The following is a 26,384-nucleotide window of genomic DNA, read 5'->3' as shown; positions in this document are numbered from 1 at the left end:
ATACTACGCCTCTCAGAGCCTCTGTTAGGCGCAAAATCTTGGACCCACTACCAAATAAGCGTGAACGTGGCGCATAAGCTGAGTAAAAAGGTGCTTCCCCTTCCCTATTGGAAATACCACTTTGATTCCGAGTAGGGGCGTGGGAAGGGTGAGTGCGGGGTGAAGTTTCATTCCGTTGCTTTAATACTGTAGGCCAAGCTTACAATAAGGGACTACTAGCATGACCAGGCTGGCTCAGCTGCAATGCCTGCACCTTGCATTCGCGCAGCTCGGCTTACATGTCCAGCCGTGGTGGTGTCGTGCATATTGCGTTGAGCTACAAAGCCCGAGGGAGCGGGATCGAATTGCGGCCGCAGCAGTCTGATTTCGATGTGGGTGAAATGCAAAATAACCCGTGTGCCGTGCATTGGGTGCAGGCTAAAGTAGCTCAGGTGGTCAAAATTAATCCGGAGTCCTTTACTACGGCATCTGTCATTATCATACCGTGGTTCTGGCATGTAAAATCTCAGAATGCAGAATGAAGTTCCATGGGACGTAACTACATAGGCTTGTAACACTAAATCTTCGTTCAAAGCATTCCACTTCCGTCAAAAAATAAGCCTGCTTTAAAAATAAACAGGTGGGTAAATTATAATAAAGGACGCTTTAGTACGCATGGACACTAATACATGCAAGAGCGATAAGAAAATACAGATCAAGAAAAACGGAGGCGAGTCACTGCAAGAAAGCGTGTCCCGCATTTCCGGCACATGTCCATACATGTAAAAAAAGAAATATTTGAATGCTTTGAAAGTTGCCTCGTCAAGGCCGCTAACTGGCTGCGGTCTTAGTATCGTCCCTAATGGCAATGCACGATGTCCATCTGCCCTCAGCTAGCAGTGCTGCTGTTGAATTTGCTGGGCCCACATGGGACAGTACAGCGACACATAGGCCATATATCAGCGCCGTAGTTCAAGTACCAAGTTCACAGGAGCATGAGATCGAACTCTAGTGGAAGCGATGGCGGTGTGTAGCATTTCAGATTTTTTTTTCACATCGACACGGCTGAAGCTGAGAGTAAGCAGGTGACCTGACGGAAACCATGAAACCTTGATGTCGACCATAGTCGGCGCACTAGAAAGGATACATTCACACAGAAAACAGACCTTGGAGCTCTGAACTGCTGTCGCAGTAAAACAGCGATTGATTAGCGTAAGAATAAAGCATATTATCAAGCATAGCCGACACACGTAAAATTGCGTGTACAGTGCCACATGGCGGTGGTCTTAAGGAGGCGTATAGAAGACGAGGTAGTTTAGAAAGTTATCTACTCACCATCGCTATATCTCCACTACCAGTAAAACCCAAGTCTGCCCTTTTGACATAAGTCTGCATGACAAATTGGTGCTGGTTCTGGGTACAACGACGTACTCCATGCACCAGAAATGGACGAGAAATGGACGAGCTTCTGCAGCCGGTACACCAGCCCTGCACTTGTTGACACTCCAATATATAGGGCAAGCTGAAGGCAACGATGTCTGCCTCCAGAATTGCAACTCCCGGACGAGAGAGCGATAACGACAAACTTGAACCGCCATGAAGTATCATACGCAGACCTACCGTACCATTCAGAACCAGCGGATGCGGAACACATTTCACGGAGAATAACTTGAACATTTGGAATATTGACTTGCTAACTTTCAATATGTCGCTCATTTAAATCACTCGGATGACACCTCAAACCTCTGCAACCTCTACTTAAGCTTGTACGATGGGGCGCGCAGCCGGTTTCAACATAGAGAAGGCGTCTTAACTGCGGGCATCCATTCGGGCGTCGGTGCATCGAGTGCTTCGCAAGCGTTCATCACCTAGAAAGGGCTGAATGTGCGCTCCAATCCCGCGTTAAACTGCGAAATCAGACCGTTAAGATACAAGTCAAATAGATAAAGCGTCTCCTCAAGCGAGTAAATCCTACGGTGCCAAATGAGAAAAAGCTGTGCCACCCCGTTCGAGCTCTAACGATGGAGATAATACATCATCGGCGGTTTGGCTTATTTCACAGTCAAACGAACGCACTATCAAGGCCCGACATGTCCACAGCCTCCTGGAGCAGCAGCTTTCACTGGGGTCGCCAGTTTGTTCGCTCTGTCATACGCGAGAAACTTCGAAACTTATATGAAGAGAGCCAGCCTGCGGTTGGTTCCATTCCCAGTGTTATCTGCGATGAGGTCCAGCAAGCCCATAGGGCTTCTTTGCCTAGCGATGTGATGAAGGCGCCTGCGCTCACAGCAATTCAGCTCCTGAAATATGACTAAGCCGCCTTGTGACACTCCATGCCTACTATTCGCTGCGAAGCCGCTGTGCATGGCAAACGTCCAATCTCGATCCAACCAGCCCACGCTGGTTTAGGATTCGACAGCCGCATTGCGTCCATGTGGAATCTGATATCTGTAACGCATCGAACACTGGACCACTTTGCTACACTGTGGTGAGGCCGGGTACATCTACCACGAGTGCCTATACTGATAACTGGGGCTGCACCATTTTTCTGTAAACTCGCCGTCTTCTGTAGTTGGCTGCAGGCCAAGGAAAATCGAAGATTATCCCGAGCAGCAACGTAAGAAAGTTTGACGACGTGACTAGCAGTCAGCCTCTGTGACTTGATCCTCAGCCATTTGCCCACGTTTCGGAGGGGTGGCACTGGGGCGCTCGCCAAGCACTTGTCTGGAAAACTGAGGCGGCATTCGGGAGCTAGGTACTGATACTCGACGTGCGGAATACCTTCTATTGAAGCTTGCATGAAATGACGAAGATTCAGTGAACATAACAGGGTTTACACGCAATGAAGACAGTGAATGCCGGCTTCGGTGCCGTGACAATGAATCGCCGGCGCCCTCATCAGAACTGGATGACTTGGTCTCGCTTGAAATACGTGTGCTGCTGGACGGCCTTCAGGTCAACGCTTTAGTTGACACGTGCGCGGAATATTGATGTACAAGTGGGAAGCTGGGGGGGGGGGGGGGGGGTTTCTTTAAAGGCTATCATGCCATAGAATTGATCGCGCAATCGCATAGCTATCGATGACATCGCTATCCCGTTGGGCTGTCGTATGGTCCTTCGACATTTGAAGTCACTTGCTGCATCCCGCGGAAGGGGTCTCCAGTTCATATCCGCATGGACTTTATTCACAGTTACACTGTAAGTATATATAACTTTGAGCGTATCATGACCTTCTGAACAGAATCTGTTTAAATGAAATATCGGATCTGTTTCGCCCTCTCCTCTAAGATTTGCGAAACGCCGCTCCCGAAACAAGGAGTTATTACCGGTGATTACGGTTTCACTATTCCACGGTAGCCGTTTCGCGTTTCCACTAAAAAATCCGAGGCCATTCACACCCAAGTAACGGAAGTGTTGCACTGTGGCACCATGTAACCATCTAACATTCCGTGGTCCTCACCCGACGTTCTTGCTAAAAATCAAGTCGCAACACAGCGCTTCTGCTTCGATTACAGGAAGCTAGACAGTGCTGCTAAAATAGACGTTTACCTGCCACCACGTGTCGACAACCGCTTACGCGGGCCCCGCCAGTATTTAGGCCGTAGCAAATTAGGTTTTTCGGTAGCGGTAGTAAATAATTTTACTGAGTATTCTCATCAATTGATGTGAGTGGCTATTGACCCATTGTGGTCGATGAGGGAAACCGAGTAAAGACTGCGTTTGTAAGTCCGGGTGACCTTTACCCATCCCTTAGTTCTTCCTTTCAGCTTCTATTTTACTCCAGCCAATTTCCAGTGAATTATGAATACTGTTCTCGCTGTCTTGAAGTATCAAATTGGTATAGTGTACCCCGTTCATGTGGTTATCGTCTAGAGTTTCAATTAACATCTGAAGCACCTTAGAACGGTTCTTAAGGTCATCCGCTCAGCCGACATCACTGTGAGACGTCAAATGTGTCTTAGGCTATTAAGGGCCAGAAAATTTTGCAAGAAGTTGTGAGCGACGATGGAGTCCAACATGATCTCGGCAGCACCACTGCCATGGCCGCCTTTCTTGTTCCATAAGACAAAAGAGCAATACAAAGTTCTCTTGGCTTGTGCGCCTATTATCGTGGATTCGTTGGAAACGTTTCCAAGATAGCCGGGCCACTCAATCGGCTCAGCAGAGCAGACCTACCCTTCGTGAACACCACAGAGCAAATAAATGCCTTTAGAGGTCTACAACCACGCTTGCAGGCAGCAGCTGTACGTGCCCGTTTCGGGGAGGCGGCCACTATAGAGGTGCACACAGACGCAAGCAATGTCGGGTTTGGCGCTGTTTTTTGTACAGCAATAGGGCGGCCTTTAACAGGTCATAGCCTATGCCAGTCTCGCTCTCTTACAAGCTAAGCCTAACCATTTTACTTCAGAAGAAGTGTGCTTGGAGAGCGTGGGGGCCATGACAAAATTCCAGCCTCACCGATATGGAAGCCCCATCAAAGCGCTGACAGATCACCACTCACTGGGCTGGCTGGCCATCTCTGAGTTCCGTTTTGACGTCTATCTCGTTAGACTTTGCGCTTTGCACAAATTTAATGTCATGATTGTGTACAAGTCTGGGCGCAAGCATGAAGAAGCCGATGCACTTCCGTGCACACCCGTCTAACATCCCGCGAGATGTTCAGTGGTTTTCTCGGTGTCGTTACTGATTCTAACTTGATGTCGTGGATTGGACGGGCCTAAGAGTTACAGCCACATACTCATCAATTAGAGGGCCGGAAATGTAAGTTGCTTGCCACATTCATCTCACACTGTCCTCCTCCTGTTTCTGGAGAGGCGTCCTTTACAAGAAAAACACCCGTGGCAGAGATGAAGACTGTCATCTCATCGTGTCCACTGGCATCCGGGACGACAAACCTACATCGGGGACTACGGCTTCTCGAGTACTATCGCCTAGGTGTGCCGGTTGTAACACTGACTACGGCTATTATTTAGAGTTCACCGCTTGTGATATGATGTCTTGAATGTCCGCGCCGCAAGTGACCACCTATGAAGACTGCTGGGTCACTTAAACCAATTCAGCTTCTCAAGCGACTTTTTGACCTCGTGGACATAGAGCTTTTCCTGGGCATGGACATTTTCGGACCCTTGCCTTTGTCGCTTCTGGGAAACAAACGGATTGTAGCGGCAACACACTACTTGAATCATTTCGTTCAGACAGAGGACCTACCTCATGCACTGCTACCGAAGTAGCCTACTTCTTCATGCAACACATCATGCTACGGCACCACACTCCGTCTCACGTGATTAGAGGTGGAGGAACTGCATTCCCAGCCCTGGTGATGGAATACGTTGTCAAGCGGAGCTGTACCAGCCACCGCAAAACAACCGCCACCATCCACACACAAATGGGCTGACAGAGAGATCGAATAGGACAACTGTATACATGCTTATAATGTACGTGGATGTCCAGTACAAAACGTGGGACGAGATTTTTCCGTACATCGCTTTTGCATGCAACACCGCAATGCAGAAAACAACGGGACACCATACTACCTGGTCTACGGTCACAAGGTGCAAACCATACTCGGATCTATGCTACCATGAGACAAATATAGCAACCTTACTCCCAGATGTCGTTCGATATCTTCCGCGCTAAAGAAGCCTGTCAGCTGGCCCGAGAGCTCATCCGGTAGCAATAAGATCAACTACATCACGTTACAGCTTAGTCAACGTGAGGCCGCTTATCAGCTCACCGACCGAGTCCAGGTTTTGACCCCTATCCTGCATCCAAGCTTGTGCCAGAAGCCCCTAAACCGTATAAGGATTTAAGATGCCTCACTGACGTCACGCCCGAACTCATTGCAGACGCCGCCTTGTCTCCGCGTCGACAGCTTCGAACCGAACCTGTGCGTGTCGTAGGCCTGTAGTTGTACTTCACATAGTAGCTTGCGTGCATTCGCGTTATTACATGTGCGTGCGACAGTGGGGCAGCTATCTTCATTTCCTTGATGGTTTTGCGTATATGGATTCATGCAGCTGTATATTTAAGTACTGTTCGCTTTTTCGTATTTCTTTCTCTCTCTCTTTCTTTCTGGAGCCATCCACTATCCCTCGTTCACTGTTTTAAGGAGGTTTGTATGTATGGGTTTATTTATTGCAAGCCCAGAGTCGATGGCTCGAAAAGAGGGGGTGGGGTGTCTTCTGCCACTTGGTGTTTGTTTTAAAGCGGTGTATAGAATACGAAATAGCAGAGGAACTAGTCCACACGATATTGCCAGACTTGAGAGAACAGTAAAACCCCAAAACTGACCTTTTCTCATTACTTTGCGTCCCGATATGGAACTAGATGGACGCCGTTGCTTCGCCAGTAAGCCACGAATTTCAAAGAGGTTTTGTCGGATTCCGCAGAACAGTTATTGAGCAATAGACGCAACATTTACCCTGACTGCCTTGCTCTTTCAATCCCTTTCAGACCCTGAATCCAGCATAAATCTCACAATAGCCTATCGGGACTGCCACTCGTGCAAAGTGATACGGCACAGCTATATTAACGAAGGTGAGTGTGCTTGTTTATTTTGTGCGTGAGTGTACACAACGCCTCCGCAAAGTGCATGCGGCAGCAACAAAACAAGAAATAAATGATATTGACTGATTAAGTCCTTGAAGGGCTATAACGACTTAAAACAATTTTGTAACTATGAGAGGTACCTTAGAGGGAAAATGATGGCTGCAGCGGTCTTGCAATGCCTTCTGGAGGGCCGGCGCCACGCAGCTCCTAAAGAGTTCTAGCTTTTCCGTAAACACGTTACGCCTTGCGGAATACCGGGTTACCGGAAATGTGTACGGCCATTTCGTGTCACGACATGTCGTGACGCGATATTTAGCCATATGGCACAGAAAAATGGCATTGCGGTAACCTATTGTATCATATGCCAGTGCTGTTGACCGCAACATGATCATTAACATACGATTGTGTTACCATACTGTCCTTTTATAATTGTCCTTTACCGAAAACATTCATTCATTCAACACAACAATCTTTAAAATGCGTTGTAGTTACGCCAAGGGTCACGAGATGTCGCTAATAAATTTGCTAGTGCGATTGAAACTGTAAATAGAAAACTATGACCAATCAAAAAGAAAGTGAGAGAGAGAAGCGGTGAAATGGATGCGAAGCATGGAAGCAAGAGAGATCGTGGAAGTTTACAAGAAAGAGAAGGAAAAAAGTAGAAGGAAAAATCGGTACGATAACACACAGGGCAGTGCCTTGCTGTTTGAGGCTCGAGTTGGTCGTCGAAGGAAAAGAACAAGCCGTAACAAATATTCGCAACTAGATGAGGCAGGCATATGCTGCAGCGAAATTCCGGAGATTACTTCAGGGCGTCCTCGTGGAATTCACCCGATTGGACTCGTAGGTAACGTACTACATCCAGGAGCGCTTGGATAGAAAGCGGAAGGGAGCATCAGCCATTCCGCATTCTTGATAAGTAAGGGACGTTTAGAGCATTGATGAGAAAAGAGCAGGGAAGAGATCGAAACTTCAGCAGCATGTTACACTCCTGCAACACGTGGAGGCGAAAGCCTGCTGCACACTTGATAATGTATTACGTCATATATATGATCGGAGAGGGCCGATTTCTTGCAAGACATAACGAGCCGCAGCGTGACGTACACGTGTGGCAAGTCGCTGTATGCGCCATTCCGCCTCCTCTCTACGTTGCCGTCTCGCATCGTCACGTTGCGGCTTTCGCAATTCAGCTTCTTCGGCTCGTTTTCGATGCTTAGCTGCGGCTTGCAGCGCTCGTTTAATGCGGTCAAATTCACGCCAACGATGTTTCCCTTCGACTTCACATTGCATCCTCTCAGCAGCGGAAAGCAGCATTTGCGGCCCAACGCACTGCGCCCGCCGTTCTTCGCACGTCACACCTTCTTTCTCGTTTGGCGAACATCCTTGGCCGTAGCGTACTTCCGAAGGCTGTAGGCAATGCTTTATTGGTGGTTCGGATGCTTGTTTTGAGCTTGTTCTTTATCGAAACGTATGCTGTTCTGTGTTTTGTATGTTTACGGGGTATGAGCCATTACAGCTTTGCTTGCTCACGCTGATATGAGCCATTGCTTCTGATGACGTTTTTTGTACGACTAGACAAGCCACCGCGTTTTCTTAGGTACGAGTCACTGCACTAAGCTAATTAAGGTTTTCACCTTAATACGACCGGATCCGTTCCAGGCATATTTAGTGGCACAAGGTAGACAGAGAACTCCGCACTCTGTAAACAGGAATAACTTTAAGGTAAAATAAAAATATATTGTTCGTGTCCATCTCTACCCCTCTTTGGTACCTTCATAAATGACCACGAACTGTGAACATCGCAGCGTATCCAGTAAAATATGGGGAGCAGGGGTGCTTTCTAGGCGTTCGAGCAACCTTGCGTGACGTTCTTGGCTTCCGCCTTGCAATGTTTAATCATGTGAGGGAGGCCGTTATGACTTTTTTGTAGTCCTTATGTCTTGTTGGACGAGGCCGTTCACGGCGCAGGAAAGAATGAATTAATTCCGACAAAAATCCAAACTGGTAAAGCAAAACCTGGATTTGTTCTGTCCGCTATTATGCTTCTTGAGCGGCATCAGTCACTGTCGCTGGCTGGCCAATGAACATCCACATTTCACATTTAGTCCATTTTGACTTTTCGGCGTTGCTGACGCTCTTCACAGCTTCCTCGTCGGCTTCTTTGTGGTGATGAAAGAATGTCAGCTATATAGCGATAATGTTCTGCACGTGAGCGGCTGCGCCCACGCTGCTGCTGCCTCGTTAGTATTTGTCCCCACTGCCCTTCTGCTAGCGTTGTTATCTGGCCTATCTCTATGTACGTCTGCTCAAAAAGTATGGACATCACAGTTGATGTCTTCAAAACAACTGCGCACAAAGCATCCACAATAATGTCGCAACAAATAATGCAGGTAGGGTCCTATCCTTGATATGTTCGAAGCCGCTTTTTTAAAGAAAATATTCGGGATCTTTACGTAATGCTTCAATTAGGCGACCCAGTTTCCTTCACACAGTTTCTATGGCATAGCTACAGTAATACCGAAAAATATCTTGCAATTGCCAACTTTTTTTAGGCTCTACAGTACGGACACTCTTGCAGATGCGCTCTCAGTTAAAATATTTTAGAAGTACTTCAGGTAATGTGAAAAAAATGCCTACTGCATCATCAATGGGCAATGACATTTCTAGTGCTAGCATAAGGAACGCATAACTTCAAAATAAAAATACACATTCTTGAGGTTACTGCAGGTAACCAGCAATACGGAGGCAATTACGGCTTGTAATGTTGGGCTATCCGTGTTTTGTTTTCGAACTATCATAATCATAAACTATCATAAACAATATCATAAACACAAGAGGTTACAGGAATTACATTGCATCTCCATATCACCACAGCTGTGCGCTACAATCGGTGCTAATTAACCACTCCCGGCATTGAGACTCTGAATGTGAAATTCGGAACTACTAGAAAGACTGGCCAAGATTATGGCGGCCGAAAGCACTTGAGGGAACAGGCTGAAATTCAGAAGCGGTAGAACGACGTCGTTATCAGTAAGCGTGACGAGCGTACGCGGAACAGCAACGTTCCGGTTCAAAAACACGTCGACGATGAGGCGAAGCACATATTAACTGTCAGGAACATGTGGCTGGGTGGTCAAATTGGCGTAAGTAACTTTGTCGGGTGACAGACGCACATCGCGAAGGGAGCACAAGTGCGGTGGGTGGTGCTCGCAGCATCGGCGAGTTGAGGTAGCTCTAACTGAAGAAGTCAGGTTGAGCAGTCGATGTATGCAGAACGATTGGATAAAAAGTCCAATCCAAGGATAACGTTGTGAGGGCAGTTGTCGATCACAGCAAAGAGAACAGAAGTAGGGTGGCCGGCTATACTTAAGTGCGCACTACACATTCCGAGAACAACCAGCACGGCGTCGTCGGCCACACAAAGTACTCGGGCAGCTGCTGGGGTAAGGACCTTGTTTAAACGTCTACGTAGGCTAGCACTCACCACAGATGCGTAGGCTCCAGTGTCTACAAGTGCCTGGAAAGATAAGCCGTCTATAACGTCAAATACACTTCTCCTTGTAGGTACAGACAGACGATTTGCTGCAGTAGTAGGCAATGCAGCACCTCCTCCGAGGGCTCCATTTCTTAGTTTTTCGAAAGGGTGCGGCCGAAAAGACCACAGGGGACAAAAGGCGACGTGGCTGCGGCGCACGGGAAGATGGGCGACGTGTTTGCGGTGAACGAGACTGGTGTCAGCGCGGCGATGGTGTGACTATACCATGTGTTCCTAGCAGAGTTGCCGGCACTGTTAGACTCGGTGGTGGGCAAATCATTGCAGGCATTTTCATCAAAACATCTCAGGTTGGCGAGCATGTGAGGTATTCAGGGACACCAGTTGCGACAGTCCGGGCAACATGACCAATGCGACGAGAGGTGAAATATATTGTTTGGTCATCCGCAGTGGTCCATTCAGATCCGTTGCGATAATGCGGAGAGAAGCATTGGGGCGGAGCGAATATAGTAGAATGGCGTTCGTTGGCTCTGGGGTTGGCGACAGCACAGACAGAATGTAAACGAATGTTTTCAAGCTCCTGGCAAACGATGCCTTGTACGAGGGGGACTGAAAAGGGGATATCATCAAGTCTACACGAACTGGAAGGCGCGGGCGCCATCGCATCCATTTCGCGTCATACGGTTCGCACCATGTCCTCTGATGGTGACGTATGCTGTTGTTCGGGTTGATCTTCACACTTCGACGTTGCGGCAGTATTGGGAAGTCTGGCTAAATGTTGCAAGATGTGTCGGCTTTGGCCTGCTCCAATTGTCGGCACTCTTTGACGATAGCATCAACTGTTGACCAACTTTTGCATATTAGCAGATTAAAAGCGTCGTCAGCAGTGTCATTCAGCACGTGCCGAACCTTTTCAGGTTTTGTCATGTCGTGATCGGCTTTGGGACAAAACGGCAACATGTCCTGGATGTAGGAGACATAAGACTCCGTGCGGTATTGGGCCTTTGACCTCAGTTCCTGCTTTACGGCAATTTTACGGCCGGCTTGTTTGCCAAAGAGCTGTGTCAACTTCTCTTTGCATTGGTCCCAGCTGGTTAAGCGCTGTTCATGGTTTCGTTCCACACCTTTGCCGTGCCTCTTAGGTAGAACAACAGGTAAGCTAGCATAAACGTAGGGTCCCATCTGTTGACTCCACTCACGCGTTCGTACATCACCACAGACTTCTCAACGTCTGCGCCATCGGTCCCGCAGAAAGTTCCAGTATCCTTGGGGTGCATAAGCACCACCGAAGGAGAAAGCGACGTAGCTGGCGACGGTGACGCTGGAGGCGGCAACGACGTTGATCCCGCGTGTTCACCGTCATTCATAGTGCGGACGGTGATGCGACGTCCACTGCGGAGCTCCGTTTGCAGCCATGGTACCCAGCATCTCCCACCAATATGTTACGGGAACGTTGGCAGTATAGAGAGACTATATTTACAATATATATAGAGAAGCAGAGTCAGTGTAGTTAAGGATGGCTGAGCAGCACGAACTCGCAGCAGCCAGCATCTCACGATCTTCTTCCTTCCTATTCTTTTATCTTTCCGTAACAATACAGACACTTTCCGGCACATACTGTAATTTACAAATTGTAGCTCATGAGACTAGAACGCATGTCCACCTGACAAAAAAAAAATTTTTGGATGACAGCGATCACGAAATACATGCCATGAGACTTTCAGTAAAAATTCGCTGCTGTTACACGTACTTATGGCGTATACTTGATGAATTTGACATGTAGGTCGGGTTTGTTTCGCTGTAAACTTCTGTAGTAAACAGAGCCTGAAATCTGCACACTTGTAGGGATAGTTCAACTGGCTGCACGTATACGCTGACTCGATATATATATGCTACCCTTTGTTGACGTAGTAACCGCGAAAATGCAGTCCACGGTCTGCTTCGAGGAAAAAGTCGCAGTTTTGCGAGAAAGGCGAATCATCGATTGTGATAGAGAATTAGTTTTCAGCCTTAATAAGTACGGATAGTAGTAAAATATAAATGAAATGAAATTTTAAACACTCGCATACTAACTAAATTAACAAGCATGGTGTCAGCGCGTACACGCAAACATGTGCACATCGATCTCGATCACCGTAGACACTCGCTGTCAAAACGCTGGCGTGAGGAAGCGTGGTAGCAGGTCTATCGCTTGAACACAAACTGAGCGGCGAACAGAACACGCAAAGCTACGAGCCGTCGGCCCACCAAGACCAGGGCCCCAAAGCAGATCGCTATCGAGATAAAGGTCTCTCGACCGCGCGAAGCCGCGCCATACCCAATTGCTGCCGTAGTACCACGCTTCCTTCCCCCAACCTACCCTTCCTCCGGTTCCATAACGACTTGTCACCCGTTCGCCGCCCGCGCGAAGTCGTCGACGGGGTATACAAACCGGTTGGTCGTTCTGTACTAAAGCGAACACAGCGAATAAGTCAGAGTCGGAAGAAAGAGAAAAAAAAAATTATTTGTAGACTGACGGCGATAGACAAATTAAAAGAAACACAACGAACAAAAGAACACTAACACATTCACATAATCAATATCAACGATGAAGACAAAAGATATACAACGAACAGTTCACAGTAAATGTAGAAATTAACACTACATAAAACACACTTAACGGTAATCAACTAAACAGAGTTGAAAGAAAACAAATGACGGCATACTCATGGCCAGGCAGCAGCAGCAAGTCCGTAAAGCGTGGAGTTGACCGCAGAGCTTGCCCGAAGAACGCTGGCAAACCGATCTCCTCGCGGTGGACGCGATTGCTGGGCTGGGTTTCCCCGCGGTCTAGGTCTGACGTCTTCCCTCGAGCAGGTTGAGCTAACTTGAGGGGAACTACCGTGAGCTTCGTTGCAGACGTTGGTTTGTCGTCTCTTACGTCAACTAATAGCTCGCAGTTCAGGCGCTGCTAGGTGGCCCAGGCGATACTGAACGGCATTAGCTCCTTGACGCTTCTCAGCAGCTCAGCTTCTAGACTGCTCAGCTCGGTCTGGTACCTGCGTTTAAATAACTGTTCATTTCCCTAGTTCCCTGTGTTGGGAAACGGCAAATACTGGTGACGATGTAATCAAGTTCACGCAATTATATCCCGGCTCCTCCCGCCGCGCCCTTTTTAAGTAAGGGCGAAAGAATGGGTTACTTCCCCCTGATGATAGATGTCACGCACTTGTATTGCATCACACACGCACACCTTTGAGTCCGCGGCGCGCCTCTATTGTTCGTTCACAAACACAGGAGAAACGACGGCAGCGGGCCATATGGCGCTGTCGGCACACGTACACTGTCAGCAATTTGTGGAAACAGGGTCACATATGGACACCACATATTTCGGACTATTCGCGCCCCGGCTTTCTTAGTAAGCTTCTCATTGCACCCGCGGGGCAGAGAATACACAGGGGTTCTTACAAAAAGCTGTCGGGGCGTCACGGTCGCGCCGATGACAAAAAAAAAAAAAACATTCTCTAAACCTGCCTTCGGCTACTTTCGGCCGCTTGTCCGAGTAACTGGCAATAGTCGTCTTGGTTGCCCGTCATTATTTCGACGACCTTTTAGCGCCCGTTGACCGGTGCTTCGTCGAAACGAATAATGCCGCACCGTGACAGGTTCCTTGCGCGCGACGAAAGACGGCGCGCTTCCGCCCCGCTTTCCTCCCTTTCGCGCGTGAGATTGAGCCGTGATCGTCTGCACACGCTCGCGCGCTTTCACTCGCGCACACAGCATACTGCGTGCGATGACTGAGTTATCGTCTTTGGACTTTCTACGGAACATCATGGTGGCGACGACTGCAAGAATGCACCTGGAGTGTCCATATAATTGCTATCACGATAAAAAAAACACGTTGTAGAAGCAACCATGCTAGAGAGACGTGAGCGATTCGAGGTAATATTGCAGCATGTTTGGATTGCCTTAAGTTTGTAAGATATGCAAGGAAGAAATAATGACCCTGCTAAAGTAGAGAGCGTGGTTTTCTTTCAGTCACTGCGTGTGGATTTCTAAAGATCAAATGTTTGCTGACAGGTCACTTCGACTTGCACAAGTACCTACTAAGCTTTAAAGCCATCAATGCCTATGAGGACATCGATTTAGCCTGATTAAATTTGTTTCATGGTGTCTAAACAATCCCCTGCACAATAATTCTGTGCAATATATCGGAAAGACAAACATACTCCTGCCATTTAGCAGTAACGCACTGTGTTTGCAGTTTGTCATGAAGAGCGGTCATTTACTGTGGAACATGTCCACAATAAATAGGTGATTGTTGCTATGTACAAGACTGCACAAATATTCTGACTAACTATGCAGCAGCAAAACAGTTGGAAATACTTCGAAGCAGTAGGAGTGATCTTTCCCTGAGAAATGTCAAAAACGGCGGATGATCCAGCATGCGCTCAATCCTGATTATGGTGTCGGCAATACCACTTGAGAAGGGTTAGCGCGGTTCCTAAGAATGTTGTCAGTGCATAATAGTCGGCGCTAATCGTCGACAGACTACTTAAGGCTCATTCAAACTGGGCTAATACGACACTGATTTCGGCCTGCCGACTGTCAGCGACAGTGCTTTTTTCCTTCATGTCGGCGCCCCTGTCACACTGCACCGAAGCCGAGCTCTCCGCCGGATTTCGGCAGATTGTCGGTGTCGGTACGATGTGAGACAGGCGCCGACACGAAGAAAGAAATGTTGTCGCTGACAGTTGGAAGACCAAAATCGGTGTCGGGTCGGCCGAGTGTGAGTGGGCTGAGTTGCTGCTGCTGTCCATCGGAAAAGCTCATACTTGAAAAACTAAATGACGTGCCCGGTGGTGAGCTCGAACCTCAGTGCCCCAGCACAGGTATCTAAGTAAAAATCTAAGTAAGCGCTAGGCCACAATAAGACATCTATTTCAACCTTACCAACGCGTACTAGCTCTGTTGCCATGATCGCTGCTTCTGTTAGATTCGTAGAACACGTACACGAGAACACCATGTGCGCACTTTGGTTTCCTTTACGCCAAGGACGCAGTAATAAATGGGTAAATATATAGCATTTTATTACATGCTTCACGAATGTCACGCTTGACATAGATTCCAGGATGTTCATTGGATCTGCAAAATATGTTTTAAGATACCTAAGTTTTTTATGTGTCCGAAGTGTATAGTTGATTGTCATTTTCTGATTTTTTAGAAATGTTATTATTTTCTTGATTTTTTCGAGTTGTTGATAAGCTGAACAGAGAAAGAGTATCTGTCTTTGTCTCAATTGATTTGTGTCCACCGAATGTGCTACATTGTTGTTCCTTCCTCCCCCCTACAGTATTGTTCCATGGGCGCCTAAGGTACCTTAAATATATAGATACATTAGTAATGTCAGAGATGAATTTTTACATCTACTTCAAAGTGGGAGTTCTAGCTGACCAGTAACTTTATTAATCAAGCAATTGGAAAGGACGGGTGTGAGCCTTCCTCCAAATTGCAGTAAATATTACGGTAGTACTGGTGATCATCAATAAAGGGGGTTCATTGAGTAAGCGCAAGTAGATAGTATTAACGAATAGAATATAAGATGTATAAGAAGAAATGTGGCGTCAAGTATCAAAGGAAGATACGCAGCAGCGGCTGAAAGTGTGAGGATTTCTTAAGACGCTTAAAACGGCCAATAAGGTTGTATCGTTACGCCGTTAAGGATGAGACACTTGTGCCAAACTAAATGAGCACTTATTCTCTTATTACAATGTCTTCTCGTTCCAGCGTTATTATATGCGGCACTGCTCATAACATTACTTTGTCACCACCTTAATAACTTATTGCTACAATTTCTTATGCAGGTAAAGGTTGCAGCTTGTGGGTGACTGGTGCTGAACTCGGCCAGCCCCATGCATGTTGCGAATATATCTTCGAACTGCTCTGCGGATTCCACCCTACCTTCCAGATCTACGATGAGAGCTGCCAATAAAAAATTCCCGCGGTGATGCAAAACATTGTTGTATAATATGAGACATCCGAATACAGCAAAACGGTACTTTTGGACCTGAATGCAAAATCGCTCTCAAAGATTCTGCCGTCTGTATATTTGTCATGTAATTACTTCTTTTTTTTTTGGAACCAATTAATCTGAATCTGAATCTGAAGCATTTTATAGCAGTCGAATGCAAAACCAGCCTGCGAGATTGCTCTCTTTTGAGAGCAAATGGCATATAATTGCAGTTCCTTGGAGAAACCTATTTTCCTTTAAAGATTGTGCTTACACAATATGCTTAGTACTAAATTTTTTACTTACTTAAATATTGCCTATTCAACCATTACAAGGCATTAGGTAATGTGATTGAGAAAATAGAAAATCAGTGTCAAAATAGCAAATCATATATTGTACGGTTACCGGGTCCATTTCACAATAAAATAAAGAAAAAATTCTGGAATGCCTATTTTACATTACTGCATCAATGGCAGCTAAAATCGCTTTGCGAAATACTTCATTGCATCACTCAAATGAACGAATCGAACAAGGTCTACTTCGCTTTCTTCAGCGCATGCTACACATTAAAATGAGGCATCACAAAAGCAGACTTTCCGTTGCTCTTACACGATCGTTCAAGTACGTTGCAGAGCAAAACTTTTCACTACGAGACGAGATGCTAGAGCCTGGCGTATATTCGTCGCACTAACACTGCATTAGCCAGCTGTTACAGGCCATTAGAGCTAGCGAGTCTATGGAAGCTGCTTAAAAATTGTAAACCAGTGCACTCTCTAAAAAGTAGCAAATTACCTTACAGCCTCTTCAAGCGCATACCATGACGAGGACGGTGAGGCGACGACAGTATGTCGACAATTGGAGAATGACAGTTTCATGACAGTGACGCAATAATTACACTGGCAGGACAATGGCAATCATTACAATGGCCAATGGCATGGCAGTGAAATGATGACAGTGGCGTGGCGATGACAGAACAGCCACGAAAGCACCACAATTGTGTGAGGACAACACAAAGCCGGCGATGACCTGAGGACGACAGCGTCATCACATCATGATGACAATGAGATATGACGACACTTTGACAACAACGGCATCGAATTTCGGCATTGAGAAATGGCGATAGTATTACGTCGAAGGCGGGAGGACGACCGCGTGACGATATTGAGACAACGGTGAAGTAATAATGACGAGGACCGCATGGCGGCTATGAATTACGAGGATGATTGAAAGATCACGATTTTGCAAGGGCGGCATCGTGACCACGACGTAATGACGGCGATGGAACCACGAAGACTGTGTGACGACGATGGCATTATACAGCGGCATGCAGAAGCTTGAATGGCATCGATGGCAGGATAAACAGCAGTGGAGCCAGGAAAGTTGTTTTAAGCCCACATTTCGACAAGGGGAGTTGCATTATTCGTGGAAGTTGCAAGTGCTTCACTTAGCAGCGTTTATATGCACGCGTGGCATACTGCAGTATCGAACATTTGCCGAAATTAAGATGCCCCCTAATGCGATATTTCAGCGCAGCTCTATACATGTTTTCATTTCACGATATATTGGCTGGAACGCACACTCAAGGTCTCAAGTGGTACGTTGCAAATGGCGGGAAGTGTCGGGCGATTGTCTCGCTAATCGGGAGATCACGAGAGCTAGCGCTAGTGCCGCGTGGGCGCGATTTTCAGCAGCCGCTGCAAACAGACCTCCGGTAATGCAGCGTTTGTTTTCATTTTATCGCACGCGCTCGCCGTATGCCATCGGTGAACACAGGACGCGCGCTACTCTGGCAACACCTCGTAGCCTTCGTCGCCGCAGAGCGGAAGTACGCTTTTCTTGTCACGCTGTCGCCATACCCACCTCCTCGACTTTCTGCCTCATCTATTCACTGCAGCCTCATCCTCTGGTTGCCTCCTCGCGCTCTCTTCGCTTTTCATCCCCCCCGCTGCCCTCCGCGTTTGCTCTTTCATTCGCTCCGCTCGCTCGCTTGGTTACACCAATGACGCCGACGCTCAACGCAGGATCGGGCGCTTAAGAGCACCAGTCTAAAGAAATACGACGATACCTCAGGACATCTTAGGAGTCTTGAATCCAGAAGAATTAGTGTCCAATTGAACGCCGCTAAGCGGTCCTTCTTGTTACGAACTCCTCGCAGGTAGGCGAGCACGTTGACATGCTTGGGAAACGCCTCCTAAATAGTACAAAGCCGGTGCACTTCGATCCGCACGTCATGCTGCCTGGTACGACTGCGATATAATCTAATCGCGAAGCTCTGGAGAAAGCTGCAGTGATTTGACGTCACCACTTTTGTCACGCCCGGCTTGGCAATGAAAATCTTGTTTCAAGAAGCACGATGTCATAAAGCAGAGTGTACAGACATGCTATCTAGGAGTCGTTGGTTTAGCCTATTGAGCAAGACACTCGCCTTGTCAGCCAGGGTTCTAGGTACGAAACAAACCACAGCCAACGTTTTTATTTGGAATTTATTCTAATTTTTGTACAAGAATTTCTTTGTAGTGATCACCTAGGCGAAGTTAGAATATAGGTGACAGTTTTCACATATAAAAACCTTCACGCAAACCTGGTGCGCCGGTGCGCCTGCAGGCATCTTTTGCGCCCGCTAGGCTTCGTCGAGGCGCGCGCGGGACGTGGCGCCGCTACCAATTGAAATTCTGGCGCCGTTTCTCTGCTACAGACGCCGGCTTCTTCGCTCAATCGGCCATTTGATGCTTTTGAATCAATAAGCTAGCTGTTAAGAGCGAGTACTCCCGTAGGCTCCTGCGGCCTACTTTGCTTCCGAGCGCATGTAGTGTAATCGGTGAAATATCGAAGCTGTTTAGATGGCTGCGACGAGCTGGTGAATCTCGGAAGTCATGACTTCAGTTTTGTTTTTAACCAATGACCTTGCCAGCTTCTTTGAGTGGTTTTATACAATAGCTGGCGCCTCCGTCTAGATTTTACAAATTTTCTCAGTGTATGCCAAAGCATTATTTAAATTCATACAGATTGTATTCCAAGCTTTAATGTAGCGCTACAATGAAGCGAATATATTATGAGGAGGTATATCTTAATCGGTTTTCAAGTTTTACTTCGAACAACGCTTGTGGACGAGGGTATTGTGAATAAGTCTTGTGCCGTTTCCCTTCAACGTCGGTCTGCTTGCTGTACAGGCACAAACCCGAAAACAGCATACACAAATTTATTTCAGCAGAATTGGGAGAAGGTAAACAATTAAACGACGAAAAGTAGATATGTATACAAGGTTAAAAATATTCATACTCAAATACTGTGCATGACCTTTCTCACGGAAGCAACCGGCATGTTTACAATGTTTCTTATAAAAAAAGAAGTTGCAACGCCTCAGGCACTCGGTCTATGCAGGGAACTCCACAAAGCTTTGGTTCTTGATATTGTGACGTGGTAGTGACGGTCAAATACATGGCAACATAATTTTTAATGGCGAAACTAACTTTATTGGGCGAACCTGTGGCCAGAAAAAAAGGCTACACTCAAATCTCAAAGATAGCGGCGAACACAATCGGCGATCGTCGAAAATCTTCTCCTCCGGTCAGCGCGTCAGCTTTTATACAGGAGTTATCGAAGGTTCCCGAGTAATCGCTGGTGCTCGCGTGTCTTCAAGAAAGTTATACGCAAATCGCGTCGCGCGTGCATTGAGATTACACAAGCTTCGGTGACAGCAGACAGCCGACAGACCCATAGATAACATTTGAGAAACATCTGATACATGCGTGCGTGCCCTGCGCTGAGCGTTAACATTTGTCAGACGGTGAAATGCAGTCCCCTGAAAATGATACACAAGCACACGTGTCAGTACTGTTCTTGGGGTTCGTTTTGCAAATCAGAAAAAAAACACCAATTAGTCTCGGAACAGCTGGTGTCAATAAAACATCTTTCACAATGAGAGTGAATGAAGGCAGTAAAGCATTTTGCAAGGGAGTGTTTTGTCTCTTTCTATCTGCATCGATGAATGCGAGTGGTATAAATTCGATCCATAGTAGCAGTAATAGGTATTTCGCCTGCACGAGATCAGCGCATGCGTTTGTTTAAGATGTGAAATTGAGGATGAATTCTTCATACCATAACAATTAATGCATGGGGGGCAATGCGCAAGCTTCTGAAGGGGTGAAATTGCTTATGGAAGCCAGGTTGGTGTATTTTTTTTTAACAAAATGCATTTAAAACGCTTTGATATTAGGCATCAATGGAAAGCTAGCAACTAAATTCACAAAACAAAACATACAGCAGAACAGTGATGACGGCAGTTTACAATCTTACAGCGACATTTCGCAGTACAAACACCAAATGGTGACAAATGCTCACCGGGAGATGGATGAAAAGTGATAATAAGGAAGAATAATGTTCGAAAGCGCTAAAGAATTGGCCAGCAGACAGCATTTCAACAAGAAGGCTTCTTGAAACGTCAACTATTCCCCCAGGTTTTATGTTCGGCCGTTATTGTTGAAAAAGAGGAAATATACTATACGCTGAAATACATGTCTCGTAACATTCCTGCAGGATTTGTTACGCTATGCAACACCAAGCATGTCAAGATAAACAAGTCAAGATCGTGCGCCCAAATGATACCGTAATGGAAATATTGTATGCGCAAGGCTTTCACAACAGCCATTTACTTTGCAAAACTGGTGCGCCATACTTCAGGAGTCGCTGTCCAGAACATATGTCAATAAATAAACAAAGGCCCCTTCACCAAATGAACTCTGTTTCTAGACGTCATTACTTAGCGCACCATTTCACTTTACTCTCCTTTGACACTTGTCCCCAGTGTGGTGTAGTAGCTATGGCATTGTTCTACTAGAGGAGGCGGCATAACATCACACGGGCGGCGGCCCCATTTGAACAAGGACGAAATAGAAAACTCCCGTATACCGCGGATTGGCAGTACGTTAAAGAGCTCCAGCAGCCTTATAACATAAAACTATTCTAATGTATTTTATTCTATTCTCATGACCTCAAATTTCCTTAACCGCCCACGCAAGCATCGGTCGGTGACTCGCAGCGTTGTTTGAACAGGCCACTAAAACGCTCTGCTTGTTTATAGGACCTCACTTTTCTTTGCTTTCAAAGCGAACATCATTGCCTTTTTTGACACATATTTCTTATCAATTTGGATTTCCAGAGGCGCACAGCATGTAGATGTGGAGAGGGTTCCTGTGGGGTCATGCTAGGGCAGTGAAAGAAGACATCCTGATGAGGAGGATCATGCCAGCGTCGTAGCGTAGAGCCAGAAATTCAACAAGTGCGTACACTCCCATAGAGCCCAGTGACCGAATCTACTGTAGCGCACCAAGCCGCTAGCATTATTACCGGAACGACACTTTCACTTTCAGTTTTGGGCGCCTGCGTTTCGATTGCTAGCTGGAACGCGTTACGCCGGATGCGCTGGTCGCCGCGGTGTTTGTTTTATGGCTAGGTTCTTAAAAATTGCGTGCGTCTATCGAGCAATGTAGATCAAGAATGTTTTCTCATACGTGGGCCTCACAGGGTGTTTAAGTAAGGAAGCGTTTGGTGTGCTGCGACACCACATACCCGAGCACACTACAGTTGGCCCCTGCCGCGTCTAACCGTGCGCGGCTTAATCGTGTCCAGGAAAATGTGGATCCTAGGGGTGTAGCCGATACTGAGTGCTTGGACCCTTAAGGCCCCTCGGCGGAGGCAACACGCCCCTTTGACCATGGGTTCACGTAGACGACACCCCCGGAGTGGCCCTCCCGGGGGAAAAAGATAGTTGCCTTTTCCTGTATCTCTCTCCCTCCAACCTTCGTATTTCGCCGTTTCCATATCTGGTGTCTTCATTTCGCTTTAGTTCCAATCTTCCAGGCAGCAAGAGTTAACTTTCTGTTGGATAGCCAACCTTGGTAATAACAGATTTGGTTATAGCAGCAGTGTACAGCTAGCATACAACTAAATTTTGCCCCATTGAACGTCGAATCAGCGAACTGGGAATTGTTTCGAGAGCTCACATATTTATGAGAAGATACCATTTCAGCTTCTATTCTAGACGATGCTGTGGTATACCTACATGTTTTATTATTGACGCTGCTACGATATCCATTAAACAAACTAACGCGCTGGCTAATAAACGTCGCATCCCTATGTGGAGTGACCAATGTTAGAAAGCGCGCAAAAATTTAAACAAAGCTTGGAGATTCCTTCGTAATTGTCCAACCACAGAAAGCTTTATAATTTCAAATAGGTCCATTCAAAAGGCAGGAGAACACGTCGACTTCCAAAGAGAGAGAGAGAGCCGAGAGCGGTACATATCTGGTATGAATTATTGCACGGGCGAGAAGAAAGCATGGAATAGGGTGAAAAAATTAAAAGACTGGGAGACGCACCCCCTGCCATTAGTAAGTACTCACGGAGATGGCCTGGCAGATCAAGCAGATTGTCTGGTGAACATTATGTATATATATCCAGTGCATCTCATTACACACAATCATTGCCGAGGTTGAAAGAACGCGCATAGCGACAACCCCTTGATCGGAAATGCGTCTGAAATGAAGATCACAACCTTCCGTTTAGTTAACAGAGCTAAAAACTTCTCTTGCTTCTTGCAACAGCTCAGCGCCAGGTGCTGACCGTATCATATATGAAATTATGAAGTACCTAAACCCTAAAACAGAGAGAACACTAATCTATCTTTGTTTTTTGCCCGAGTTCTACGCCCAGCTGCCTGGCCAGAACGCCGCCGCCATCTGCTCGTGCCGCCAAGCCGCCTGCCTTCCCTCTCCAAGCCAGTCCTGCCGCGCTCTGGTCGCCCGGTCAATGGTCCGACACCCCGACCTTTGGTGAGACCAACACCACTTCTCTCGTCATCTTGTCTCCATTTCTCCACGTCGAGACTACTATGCGATCTCACAGTCGTGGTCAGCCCGGACTCACATTCTGTTTATAATATCCTATCCCTAAGTGCGTCTCTTGCCGTGATGTCTCTTTGAGTATTTATTTTATGTTTTTTTCCCCGTACTATCTTTATTTGGGATGCAGGTTCTTTTGCTTAAAGGTTCAGACAGTTCTCTGAGGCGTAGCCTCCGAGAACCCAATTGAGGACAAAGCCGTTTGTTTCAAAAGCACACACACAGACATTTAATGAAACTAGGACAGGGATAAAAAAACGTAAAATAAAAGCTCAAAGAGACAACACGGCAAGAGATGCAATTAGGGCTAGCATAGCATTAACAGTACGCGAGTCCGGGCTGACCCCGACTGTGAGGGCACATAGTAGTCTCGACGTGCGGAAGCGGAGACAGGATGACGAGAGAAGAAGTGTCAGACTCACCAAAGGACGGGGCGTTGGACCATTGACCGGGCAACCAGAGCGCAACAGGACTGGTTTGGAGAGGGAAGGCAGGCGGCTTGGCGGCACGAGCAGATGGCGGCGGAGTTCTGGCCAGGCAGGTGGGCGTAGAACTCGGGCCCGTAGTCCGACTGCTCTCGTTCTGCCCACGGGTGCAGGAGCTCACCGGCCTTGGGCAGCAGTTCACGATCGGATGGAGTGGCGACGCATAGCAACGGATTGGCAGGAGGCGCCGGTCGGGTGAAGTCCTGGTGGCTCGGGTCTGGAACCCGACTATCTGTATTCAACTCGCGGTGCGGTGGCCGCACTTCTGGCGTCGCTTCCTTAAACTCTTTCGTCGCTTCCTTAAACGCTTTTCTGCCGCCTTGGCCGATTCGTCGTTTGCTCCTCGGCTGCTTGAAGCTCCGTGGTTGTTGTTGGTGATGTTGTCCTGAGTGGCCGTGGCACATACCCACAATGGGGGAATGGCCATGAATCGGGTGGTTAAATTAGGTGCATAAAAACAATAATAACAAGGGAGTTAACAATTTGAGCGTTGGAGTTTAAAAGTAAACGTGTAGTGTTTGGCGAAAAAAGGAAATGGTCAGATGAAAACCGGGTATAAAATAATAATAATAATAATAATAATAGATAAGAAATAAAAGAAAGCTATGCTTGGGAGTGAGAACGATCAGTCTAACCTGAAAATCGCTTGGTTTGAATGGGGTAATTCTGGATTACCAAGCAAACATTTGTGTGGCTGAACCCAATAATGGAGGCTCCAAAAGATAGGATCACAGGCACTGATAAAGCTAGACCAATACAGCCAAGCGGGATTTCGAGTATTCGTTTTCGTATAATAGAAAAACGTCTCCTTCTGATTTGATTGGCGTTTTTTCTTTTACTTTCTTTTTTTGCGCCGAGTGTTCACGTGCGGGACGTTCTTCGATGTTGTCACTTTCCACCCAGCACGGAATTCGCCTCGGCGCGGGCACTACTTGTCGTCTGCTTCTTGTCCTCTCCAACCACTTCACCGTGTCGCGCACTACACACATCACCCTGTGCAAGCTCTTCGAGAAGGTGATAAACTACCACCTAGTCTATTTTTTAGAGAGCAACGGAATACTATTTCCTCACCAGTGTGGCTACACAGAAGAAAGGTCGACTGCTGGCCACCTAGTCCGCATTGAGACAAATATAAGGGATGCTTTCACGGACAAAGAGCTTTTTCACTCAGTATTTCTTGATTTGGAGAAAGCGTATGACACCACGTGGTGCCTGGGTATTATCCGAGACCTTTCCGCTATAGGAGTCTGCGGCAATAATTTCTGTACTGTCGAAAGCTACCTTTCTAATCGCATCTTTCGTGTAAGGATGCGCCATGCTTTATCGAGGTCATTCACCGAGGAAACAGGTGTTCCGCAAGGTGGTGTGCTATGCCGCAGACTGTTCATTCTGAAAATTAATTCTTTGCGCGTGGCTATCACCCGAACAATGTTCTACTCTGTATATGTAGATGATAGGCAGATTAGATTTAAATCGTGCAACCTTGCTATCTGCGAATAACATATCCAGCGTGCCCTAAATAATGCGGCAAAATGGGGTGATGAAAACGATTTTAACTTCAACCCACCGAAAAGTACATGGGTTCTTGTCACGAATAAGAGTGGAATGGTATCAGACCCTGCTATTGAGCTCTCTGGTAGCAAATTACCTGCAAGTGCCGAGCACACATTTCTCGGTATCATATTCGACTCGACGCTCACATTGGTCACTCAAGTTAAATACTTGAAGGCTAAGTGGCTCGAAACAATGAACTTATTGAAGCTTCTATCAAATACAACATGGGGCAGTGACAGGAAATGTTTTTTCAACTTGTATGAGTGTCTTGTCAGCTCACGTCTTGACTACAGCGCAATAGTATGTCAGACCGCTTCACGAAGTGCTTTAAAGATGTTGGATTCTCTCCACGATTTAGGAATCCTCATCGCGACCGGAGCCTTCAGGACAAGGCCCGTACAAAGCCTTTATGCAAAACAAATGTGTGGATATTATCGGCCTTCGTGAGATTAGAAGAACTTGTGGGGCTTATTTGTACATTGCTAAATAACGGCCATGTACACTGCTTTAGAGGTCTCCCTGATAAGAAGTAATGCAGGGTACGATTCCTAATCCATAAGGACATAGCAGGCATCATTGACGAATTCTACAGCAGTAATGAGAGGGAAGCAGTAGTCGTAATCAAACTTAATAGATAAAGATCAAAGGTAGTACAAGCCTATGCTCCAACATCGAGTCACGGCGATAAGAAAGTAGATCTGTTTTATGAAGATGTTGAATTAGCGATGAGAGGCGTGCAAACTCGGTACACAGTAGTAATGGGTGACTTCAATGCCAAAGTGGCGAATAATCAGGCGGGTGAACAGGCAATTGGCAACTACGGCGTCCATTCTAGAAACGCTAGAGGAGAGATGCTGGTATTAATCGCAGAAAGAAATGACCTCAGAATAATGAACACCTTTTTCAGGAAACATAGCAACAGAAAGTGGACCTGCAAAAGCCCTAATGGTGAACCAAGAAATGAAACTGATTTCGTACATTCTGACGCTCCCAACATAGTGCAGGATGTAGAAGTGATAGGCAGGGTAAAGTGCAGTGATCATAGCTTAGTGAAGGTAAGGATTTACCTCAATTTGAACAGAGAAAAAGTAAAATTGGTAAAGAACAAACATGTCAATTAGAGGCAGTAAGGATCTAATAAAGGCACAGTACCTAATAAAAAAACGTCAAAAATTAGTGTGTCCAACTCAAGAGATAACATCGAATTCACGGAACTGTCAAAACTGATCAAGAAGGGGAAAATAAGTGATATTCGAAATCATAGCGTGAGAAAGACTGAAGAAGCCGTAAAAAATGGACGCAGCCTGAACTCAGTGAGAAGGAAACTTGGCATAGGACTAACCAAGATGAATGCACCGAAAGATAAGCAGGGTAATATCATCAGTAATCTAGAATCTATAATAATAACATCGGAAGAATTCTATACTGACATGTAC

General features: G+C 46.6%; 1 protein-coding gene across 1 annotated transcript in view; it reads left to right on the top strand.

The window, feature by feature from the left end:
• Nucleotides 1-16,458, top strand: part of LOC126540604 (uncharacterized) — a 31,740-nt gene extending 15,282 nt beyond the window's left edge. Inside the window, exons 4-5 of the mRNA XM_050187444.3 lie at nt 6,433-6,516; nt 15,865-16,458. Of these exons, the coding sequence (XP_050043401.1) occupies nt 6,433-6,516; nt 15,865-15,992 (212 nt within the window). The 3' untranslated portion in view covers nt 15,993-16,458. The remainder of the gene's footprint in view (nt 1-6,432; nt 6,517-15,864) is intronic.
• The last annotated feature ends 9,926 nt before the right edge of the window (nt 16,459-26,384 follow it).

This window comes from Dermacentor andersoni, chromosome 2, assembly GCF_023375885.2.
Source record: "Dermacentor andersoni chromosome 2, qqDerAnde1_hic_scaffold, whole genome shotgun sequence".
Lineage (NCBI taxonomy): Eukaryota > Metazoa > Arthropoda > Arachnida > Ixodida > Ixodidae > Dermacentor > Dermacentor andersoni.
The sequence above is the reverse complement of the archived record's forward strand: the minus strand, read 5'-3'. Positions and strand labels throughout refer to the sequence as shown.